The following is a 10,205-nucleotide window of genomic DNA, read 5'->3' on the forward strand; positions in this document are numbered from 1 at the left end:
AGTCGACCGTATCGATCTTTCATCGACGAAATGCGAGGTTGCCCTAAGCTGATTTTCTTGAGCTAAGGTTTGGCAGCGTGATGCTCCTGGACTGCCTAGAGCTATTGGACATGGTGGTTTGGCCAGAAGAGCAACTGCCCAATGCAAGCACAGGAGATGTTTGGTGAAATGCTAGGGCCATCTAGTGATCTTTTCTTAAAGTGAAAATTGGCAGGATGATGTCTCTTTGGATGATAGATATGATAGTGAAGTTGGTTTGATAAAAATAAAAACATGTTAGTGCAAGTTTTACAAAAGTTCAGTTCTGACCCAAAACTACAGGGCGTTATTTGGTGGGCTTTTAAGGTGAAATTGTGGTTGTGCTTGTGGACTTTAAGGGTTTGGTTGGAAGTACTACAAGATGGAAGAGTTTAAGAATTTATTGAGCCATATTTAATGTGGTTGTAGTTCAATGCTCAATCTGGACCAGAATTGAAAAGAGGATGATTTTCTCAAAATTTCCAAAAGGTCATGATGGGTTTTTGTATAAAATTAATTTATAGGCATCATATGACCTCTTAGAATTTTTGTGGGATTTTAATAGAATTATTTGAAATAGTTTTAGTGCAACAAGAGCATTTCAAAGTCTTAAAATGCTATTAAAAGGATAAGTTTGGGCAAGTTTTATTATAAAAGTATTTCCTACTGAATTTTTAAAGGTTACAAAAAATGATTTAAGAAAACTTTCAAAGCCCACAATACTTTCTAAAAATATCTATATGGAGGGAAGAATTTTAGAAAAGAGAGAAGGTTCTGAAATTAACAAATGATCTAATACAATTCAAAACTTCATTTCTAGCCAAAATCTACTTGATAAAAACCTAGTTAAAATTTTGGGGTGTTACACCTTGTCAAGCTCGGCGAAACCCAATAGGAGGTATGATCATGTAGTTAGGAGATGCGAATGGGGAAACCGAAGCTAAAGGTGACCAAAGGGAATGGAGTGACACGGCGGTTCAATGGGCAGGAGCTGGTGACATGGAAGGAAGAAGGGGTAAAACGTCACACATGATCGAAAAGGATAATTTTCTTATTCTTCTTTTTAGGGGAAAAGGGGTGTGCCTAGGTTAAGGAGCTAGAGTCATACTCTAATCAGAGCAAGTACAGACCCGGCTTATAGCCCGCTTACAGGTTAGTTTTGCCTATATGGAGGGCAGAGACATTAGAAGACGCCGGAAATGGTTCTCATGCAAGAGCTTAACTATATGCGTGCTTCTACGCAAATACAATAAATATGGAGAAAGAGATAGAGAGAAGGTGAAAAAGGTACTATTATAGTCAAACTCATTGTATGATTGGTGATTATATATATGACATGACAACATCATGTAACCAACAGTTGACTATATAGTATATTAACCATGCTTGAATCAGGAACGACATTCCTCTTTCTCCTACTTAACTATACTGCCACGTTACTTGGCGGTATGAAGAATCATGAGACACAATATGAAGTGATATGCTATTATGCTTCGTTGGCATTTGGCAATGTGAGCCAAGGAGGGGGTTGAGAACTTGCAATGGAGATGAGTTTTTTTTGTTTCGAGCAACAGCAATGGAGATGAGTGCAGTGAGGACCGAGCAGTGGGCCTTCATCATTGGCAGGCCGGCCCATCGATTCCTTGTAATTTTTCTCTCTCTGACGTGAAACGGAAATCCAAGTGGCCCATGACATGGAAAATCAGGCGATCTTCTTTTACGGATCTGGGCGATGACCTCTGTAACCACGGCCCCCTAACCCCTTGCTCGATCTCCCCCAAATCCCAACCGGCCGATCATCATGCCGCCGTCACGGCCGCCACGCCGCCGCTGCGGCCGCCGCCGGCGCTCGGCCACCGCCGCTGGGACGGATCCCTCCGCAGGCGGGAGCAGAGGGTGGCTCGCCGCCCGCCGCAGGCCGTTCAAGCGGCACGGGCCCGAGCACGGCGACCAGGCGCTGCCCCTGGGCGACGAAACCCTGCTCCTCGTCTTCTCCGCCCTCTCCGACGCCGGGGACCTCGTCCGCTGCGCCGCCGCCTGCAGGCGCTGGCGCCGCCTCGTCTCCTCCGACGCCGCCTTCATCTGCCGCCGCGGGCCCCCGCGCTGCGACCGCTTCGCCCGCCGCCTCGCGGTCGGCGTTTTCCTGCACAGCGACCGCGGCCGCGGCCGCGGCCGCTCCCGCGGCGAGGGATTCGTGCCCTTCACCAAGCCCGATCTCTCGATCGCCGGCGGCGGAGTGCCGGGCTCGTCGTCGCGCGTCGTCGCGTCCCGCAACGGCCGCGTCGTGATGGACCTCCGCCGCGCCAAGAGCGCCTGCGTCCTGCGCCTCTGCGTGTGCGACCCCATGACCGGCGACGCCGACCTGCTCCCGCCCCTGAGCGGCAAGGACCGCCCGGGCCCGTACGCCTGCGCCCTGCTCACCGCCGACGACGGGCTCCACCTGTACGACACATGCGGTGCCGGCACGGCCACGTCCCCGTCCCCATCCTCGTACCGCGTGCTGCTCCTCTACAACCACCGCAGCTACACGGCGCTCCGGCGCTACTCCTCGGACGACGGAAGCTGGGGGCCGGAGGTGGAGGTGACCGGCGCCCGGATCGCGAGGGGGCGGCAGCTGGGCGTCAGGGCGCACGCGACGCTGGTGCGGGGCGGCGCGGTCTGCTGGTACGGGCTCGGCATCGCCGTCAACCCTGCCACGCTGCACACGTCCAGCTTTTCCTACACCGTGCAGGCCTTCGAGTCGCCGCCGCGCCGCGCCAAGGCCTCCCTCGGCGAGGTGGACCGGCTCCTGGGCCTGATGCCAGACGGGAGGCTGTGCGTGCTGGAGTGCAAGGCCGACGCGGTGCGCGCCTACGTGGTCGTCTACGCCGACGCGGTGAGGAACGGCGGCGTGTCGGGGAGGAAGGAGTGGCGGTGGACGCTGAACGCGGAGCTGATGGGCCTGCAGGCGGTGAGGCTGCGGTGGTTCTGCGAGAAGAGCGGCGTGGCGCTCTTCACGGCGAGGAACAGGGGCGGCAAGACGCAGGTGTACGCGGTGGACGTGGAGACGATGCAGGTGGGCAGGGTGGACTGGTCGGGCGACGACGGCGACGGCGACGGGGACATGGACGTGTGTGGGTACGAGATGGACCGGGTGGCCATGCTCGCCGAGCTGGACCGCTCCGCTGAGCTCCATCCTGCTCCTCGGCAGCTCTGATTCAACATTCTTTTCCTTATAGTTTTCCTTATTTTTCTTCAAAATTTCATTGATTTCTTCAATGACTGCAAATTGTAGTATTTGTATAGGGGTATTATAATGCTTTGCGAAAAATCAGTACTAATACTGCAACCCAAACTGGTTCCATTATCGCCACCGTCATTGCTCTCTCGAAAATTTCATCTGGATCTCCAAATGAACCAAGCATATCTCATATAGGCACATGAATTGTTTGCATATAAAACACCAATGAACTCCTGACTAAAATTGTCAAGTTTTATGGGGGAACAGAAACATCTTTGCAGCATCATCGAAATATAAGTTCTGAACGTACCCTTATGAACAGTAAAATTGAAATAAATAGTAAAAAAATCAAGAGAACCTGATTCTTTTTGGCAACAAACATTGTGAAAAAATAACACTCGTAATGCTCTGTCAAAAACAAAATCAATGCTCCAAAAAGAATAGTTTTTAAAGCATTTTGAGGTGCTGATTTTGCAAGTTTTTTCCTAAACCTCCACGAATGTGATTTCATCATGAAATTTGCATGCACGTAGAAAACTAAGCAATGTTTGTTTAAAAAAAATGTGACTTTTACTGTTCACAACAGGAGCATTTGAGCTCGAGATTAGAAGGGACACTTTCGCGCGTTTGCCTGGTTTTATGGACCGAACACAATCATCATTCATCAGCGAAGCAAGAACCGAATTGCCTTGTGTTCTGGGAGGGTGCTCTCTGCAATCTTCTTGTCCTACCGCACATTCAAATACTCTCTTTGTCTCGAAGTGTAAGACATTTTTTGACGCTTGCCACGGAGCGAGTATGTTTTGAAAGGGGCATTTGGAGCATTAGAGCATCTCCAATCGAAAATGTATACTTGGAGATATAAAAGCAGGTGATGTATATTTTTAAAAATCAAAAGGTGATTTTTACATCTCCAAAAAGTTCCTAACTTCAAGAGATGATGTATATTTGGTGATGTAGAACTACTACACGAACATATGGTGTATTTGAAGATGTAAAACTAGTTCAACTACTATATCATTTCAAACATAAATTTAAACATAGTAAGTTCATTTGAATCAAACATAGTTTTTAAAGACTTAAAACATAACTAAACATAGTTCAAACTGCTACTACTCTGAGCCTACTCGTCTTCGCTCTTGAACTGCTCCCATAACTCCTCCTTGTTGGGGTCGTCACACTCGTCGTCCTTCTCATCCGAGTCATCCTAGTCCGACTAGACAGGGATTAGTACCATCGAGGGGCCGGCCTCCTCCTCCTTCCTCACTCCCTTCTTCTTCTGCTCGGCCTCGCGCTTTCAGAAGAAGTCGCGCTCGGCCTAGACATACTCCGGATGCTCCCGCATGAACCTCGCCTTGCTGCCTCGTCACTACCGTCGGGAGCAACGAGAACCTCCTCCTCTTCCTCCTCCTTCTCGTCCATCCGCCAAATATTGTGCTTCTTCGGCCCGATTAGCTCCGCGGTCCACCCAAGTATCGATCTCCGGGAAGTTCATCGCACGCCTCAGCCGGCCGAAACGCCACGCGGCGATTTCATACGCGCGCACGACCATGTCGACGGTCGAACGTGTCGATCCAGTAGCGGTAGCCATCGCACTGGGATTCTACGCTGAAGTTCCTGGACGGCTTCTTCTGCACCCCTAAGAAATTGGTCTTGCTCTTGGACACTTTCTTCGATGGCATGGCGGCGGCGCAGCTACAGTCGAGCGTCGAGTCGAGACGGACGCCGGCGGCCGAGCTTCAAATACGGCGGGGCAGGCCGGCGAAGCTCGGATTGGGCGAGGGAGCTTCAACTGAGGCGGGGTGGGGCGGCAGTGCAAAAGCGGGACGAATGCAGCCGAGAGGGTGGGGGCTGTCGAAGAGCGGCGGTACCAGCGACGGGGTGGGGAAGACCGGATCTGACGGCAGTGCGGCTGGCGGCGGGAGGCATAGAGGTGGTTGCACGGTGGGTGAAAAAGAGGGGAACTAGTGGTTGGCACGTGGCTGCGGATTATACATCACCAGGCGACTGGTGATGCAAATTTTCATCTTCAACTGTTGTATTTTACATCACTTGAATAAGGTAATGTAAATTGTTTTACATCTGCATCATGTGTGCCTCGGAGATGCTCTTAGAAAAGAAAGAAGCTACGGGTGAGGTTTCACAGGCCGCCTCAAGCTCGTTACCAAAGAAAAGTGCCAAGTGTTGGTAGCTCAATAGAATTTAACTTCTCTGTAGGTGGGAGCAACGCCTTTTGTTTTTACGTCAGAGACCAGGTCACCAAGTTTCAACAGGGGCAAAGTGCTCAGACCGATAGCATTCATCAGAGAAGCATCGGTATAGTTTTTTATTTATTTTATTTTCTGGAGGTCTTGGAAGCCCCAACAAATTATAATCCCCAGAAATTGTCCCCTGAGTTTCAGTCTTTCTTATAAAAATTGTCCCCTCAGTTTTGAAACCCCTGCCTGTCCCATTCTATTCTATGGTCAGGGCAAAATCACTGTTTTGATCTTCTGTGACAAGCTTAGCACCGAAACTATTTTACGACTGAACCCTCTAATCTACCGCCAAACACCGTACGTGGCACTAGAGTAGACGAGCTACCACCACCATAGTCAACAGTGGTATCCCAATTGATCCGTCGACGCTGAGAAAAGCAAGCATGGCAGCCTGCCTCCAACGGCATCGGCGGCAGACTTCTGGAGGCCATCTCCGACGGAGCCGGCGGCAGAGTCTCTAGGCTACCCTGCAACGGCGTGATTGCCACGACACAATGCACACTGACGCAGCAACTTTCTGACTTTCTTTTTCAAGGGGACATAAACCAGTCTGCAGCAACCATGGAAATATAAGTTCCGCAAGCGCGACAAAAACGGTCGTTTCACTGTGATACAGGAAGGCAAAGTACAGGCCCATCCGCACGGTTTACTGATCAAACGAAATCACTTGCACGCACGCAGGCGGCATGTGTTCAGGATCAGCGAAGCAAGAACCGGACCGCGGCAACAGCGTCGCCCTTGTGCTCTCGGAGCGTCCTCTCTGCGATCTTCTTGTCCAACTGCACATTCAGAGATGCTTTAGAAGGGGCATTATTTAGAGCATTATCAGGAAGGAAAAAATAGCTGCAGGCAAAGGTTTCAGATGCCACCTCAAGCTCGTTGGCGATGATTTCAACGTCGGTGGGGTTGATCTTGACAGCAGCTAATTCTTTCTCCCTGGTGAAATCACAAAAGGAAACACCCGTTATGTTATAACAATACCATGAGCTGTGAACAACATTCCAGGAGAAGAAGGCCAAACCCATTTATCTAAAAATGAGGACACCGTACTTCTCAAGGCCATTGTCTTTGTTTCAAACTGGCGCTGATATGTCATGGAAATACTATGGGTGAGTTCAGCTATGCCCAAGGTTGCCCTACCAAAAAGTTTGGTGTGCATACCCATGGTTTGGCCAAGATTAGCCAGAAAAGATAACTAGAATTGGCAAATGAGCATTGGCATGCCAAACAGTCAGCAGCTATCCAAACATAGACTAGTTTCTGGGTTATGGTAAAAAAAAAAACTGGTAAGGTACGCTTTGGTAATAATCCAAACATACCATCAACCAGAAACATGGAATCCCCAACAAAATAGATAATGGGCTATTGCAAACTCGAGCACAAAAATTTACAAAGTACAAAGGATCTAAGTTGCACTGTCATCGTCCTAGGTTTTCTTTTCTTTTCCGTTCACTTATTTATCCTTACTTGTTTCTTTCTTTCATCAAGTTGAAAACCTATGTGATGGCAAGATATTGAGCAAAACTGCAACCTGTCTGCTCACTGCTTTGTCCTCTTCTTTGTAATATGCTAACCTATCTGTTAATGGACTTTATAAATGAAGCTAAAATTTGTAGCAGGTAAAGCTGTTATTCAAACTGAACATCACATTTAAAATTTCCATGTGCAGTTGCTAGTAACCTCTGTCATTCACTAAAGAGGTGGTAGTTGTACTGTCAGCAAAAACAAAAAAAGAACAGTGCATTGATGTATTGCAAGTTTCTTAAGACCAAAAGAATAGCCATGAATATTTTCCACACCAACCTCAGTCTCATGGCATTCCAGTCAGCCTCTTTAGATGAAGCAAGAGCTGCCATGGCCTGTAAAAGAAAGAAAGAAATATCAGCATCACCAAGGTACTCCCAAAAACATCTCAATTAAACATACACACTTCTCTACAAATCTACCTTCTACATCTTACTTCTAGATTTCTAGTTTCCTGATATCATGTTTGAGCACGGAGTTACTATATCGAGGCCTCATTTAACTGCTAGTCTCTTTCAAAGTCATTTATATAGCCCGTTCAAAATCATTTGATTGAAACGCTTATGGATCAGACTCGAAGGTGAACTTTATATCTGCCCAAGCAGCACTTTTCAGAGGCCACACTGATAACTTATCCAATAATTTTCCAGAATTATAGAAAAGGTGGGTGCCGAGAAACACAATTTCAGAACTGCGAGCTATTCATATGACATGGAAATAATGGAAATACTACTCAGGTCAACGGACCTCCGGATAATATTGCAGTTAAGCAGTGAAAATTTGCAATTGATTAGCAACACATCTAATAAAATGTTATTGTCTATAAGAGACACACACACAGGCAGCAGTACAGAGATTTTATGGTGGGTGGACAGATTATGAGGAGCTGCTACCAAATGTAGGTCGTGTGTACTGCAGGCCACCGTCTGATGTCTTGATTACGGAATAGAGATACTGTGTCCACCAAAAGCGTTCACTGTTTGAACGTTACACCCAACAGACATGGAACGTACAGTATGCTCAACTAATAACTAATGGGCCGGGAATCTGATAACAGTTGAAATGATTCTGACTGGAAACAGCAAAGGGAGTAAAAATAACAGTATAAGCATGCATCCAGGAGCAGGCTAGTCATGTATGGAGGATTAAGCTGAAGCATGTCATCCCCACAAAGCAAAGCAGGGGAGGCAAAATAATAATTCGTGACACCGTGCATCCACGCTCCAACAATGTCGACCAGATCCTCCAGCTCGTCGCTCCGATTGCTCACTAATGGGCCAGCGGATCACGAATCTACACCTAATCCTCACTAAATAGGCGACGGAATCTGTGAATCCTCGCTCGCGGGAGCGCGGGGTCGGGGGTTCGAGCAGGACGTACGGATTGGACGCGGGAGGAGTCGAGCTGGCGATCCTCGACGTGGTCGGTGAGCTTGTCGAGGGCCTTGCTCTGCTGCTGCAGGTCCTTGGAGTCGGCCTCCGCCACGGCGGCAGCGGGGCCGCCCTCCGCCGCCACAGCCGGGGCCGCCGCCGCCGCCGCCGTCTCGTCGACCGCCGCGCCCATCGCCTCTCTCCGACCCGCGCTGTCTAAAACCCTAGCTAGAAAAATTCCCCTTCTCGCTGTCGTGTGTGGTGGGACTGCAGAGAGGGTCTGGGTGCGAAGGGGCTAGGGAGGGGGTTTTGTTGTCCGCCGATACGGCATTGAGATTCGTGCGAGACAGGTCATGGCCAGTTCATTCTTTGCTTTATTTTTTGTGGATGGGGAGTTTGGAACAATTGATTTTTTTCGAAGAGGAATTTGGAGGAGAATCTGCTGGTGACATTTTGGAGATGGATTCTTTTAATCCTGGGCAATGCCTCAGAACAGTCAAATCCCCATCTGGGTAGCAGTTTTTGAAACTGTCACGCGGGCGTTCGCAACTGACATGTCCATCAATGAATGTTCACTGGGATTGACGTTCTTTTACAATTTCTTTAGGAGTTATTTACAATATGTTATATATCTCCTTCCCTTGTGGAAACAAAATAAGCGTATGTATAAAAGTAAAAAAAAACACGAGTTTTTATCGTGTCATTATCCGCTTATTTAGACATTGTCTGTCGACAACATAATAGATAGTGCTCTTTGATGTTTATATTTCACATCCACATGTCGTGAAAATATTTTATACTTTGTTTGGTTTCTCAAGAAGCATTAACTCCTTATTAGGTATGAATTATAAAAAAAATCATTTTTTTTGAGGGTAAGTCAAAGGCGTACCATAGCTTTATAGGAGAAGAGAAAGTTATGTACAAGAGATTACATGGTAGGTAGATGGCCCTGAAAAGAAACCTCCACCCTACCCTCCACTCCTAGCATCAAACACCTACTACTCACACATCGTAGTTACTCCGGTGGCTTCTGCTCTAGACCACAACTCTAATTCTTGCCATATCAGGTCCACGGTTCCTCCTATATTCCTCAAGTCATTCCTTCCAAAGACCCTCCCATTGCGTTGCTTCCAAACGTTCCAGCAGATCGACATGACCACCGAATCAAAACCCTTCCTCCTCCTCTTCGGAATATGCTTCCTCGTGGCATGCCACCAGTCAACAATTGTGGAATGTGTCGGTGTACTAGAGTAGGGGTACCCTAGTATCCCGAACTTGTGCACGGGCAGTTGCAGCGCCCCGCGGCAGGGCTTGCCGGGTGACCGCCAAGGTCCTCCGTGGTTCTTTTGGAACCATTCAAGAACAAAGTATTCAAACCAAGGAGACAAGGCCCCGGCAAGAGGAGCTTGCCGGGAAGGCCAACCAAGGCACCTCAAGGAACTTGCCGCGGCGCGCCACGCGTCCCGGCAAGGCCCGGTGAGCGACAAGCTTCCGGACGCGACAAGACAACGACCGCGGCAAGGCACTTGCCGCGGCAAGCGGCCACTCTATGCCCACGCTCCAGCGCATCCACCAACGTGTCGCCCTGGAGGCCTTTCCAGGCACGCGTGGCGGGAGGCTGTGCAGCCAGTGGTGCGCGGTGGCATGCGATGCTGACAAGATCGCCATCGTGGCAAGCGGTGGCGCCCCTGACGGTCCTGTTCTGCATTGTTTGGGCGACACAGACGGGCATTTAATGCCCTTGTCCCCTGCCGTCAGGGTTAGGTAGGATACACTGTACAGGTAGCTGTACCAACCACCTCTCTTTTTACGTTT

The 10,205-nt window shown here is 48.9% G+C and overlaps 1 protein-coding gene across 1 annotated transcript; it reads right to left on the bottom strand.

Moving 5' to 3' along the window:
• Positions 1-5,998: 5,998 nt before the first annotated feature.
• On the bottom strand, positions 5,999-8,645 carry LOC119312649 (huntingtin-interacting protein K-like). The gene is made up of 4 exons (XM_037588389.1): positions 8,401-8,645; positions 7,300-7,355; positions 6,366-6,432; positions 5,999-6,275 (listed from the first exon to the last, which is right to left on the bottom strand). Exons 1-4 carry the CDS (start codon positions 8,581-8,583, stop codon positions 6,195-6,197), a joined length of 387 nt encoding a protein of 128 aa, XP_037444286.1. The 5' UTR covers positions 8,584-8,645; the 3' UTR covers positions 5,999-6,194.
• Between the last annotated feature and the right edge of the window lie 1,560 nt (positions 8,646-10,205).

The sequence above is a fragment of the Triticum dicoccoides genome, chromosome 5B (assembly GCF_002162155.2).
Source record: "Triticum dicoccoides isolate Atlit2015 ecotype Zavitan chromosome 5B, WEW_v2.0, whole genome shotgun sequence".
Taxonomy (NCBI): Eukaryota; Viridiplantae; Streptophyta; class Magnoliopsida; order Poales; family Poaceae; genus Triticum; species Triticum dicoccoides.

What these genes read in the sequence shown, in the direction of transcription:
- LOC119312649 (XM_037588389.1), bottom strand. Translation starts at nt 8,583, where the DNA reads ATGGGCGCGGCGGTCGACGAGACGGCGGCGGCGGCGGCGGCCCCGGCT. An exon ending in ACTCCTCCCGCGTCCAATCC is followed by an intron (nt 7,356 to 8,400) that starts GTACGTCCTGCT and finishes TTTCTTTTACAG; the next exon opens with GCCATGGCAGCTCTTGCTTC. An exon ending in TCATCGCCAACGAGCTTGAG is followed by an intron (nt 6,276 to 6,365) that starts GTGGCATCTGAA and finishes CTGAATGTGCAG; the next exon opens with TTGGACAAGAAGATCGCAGA.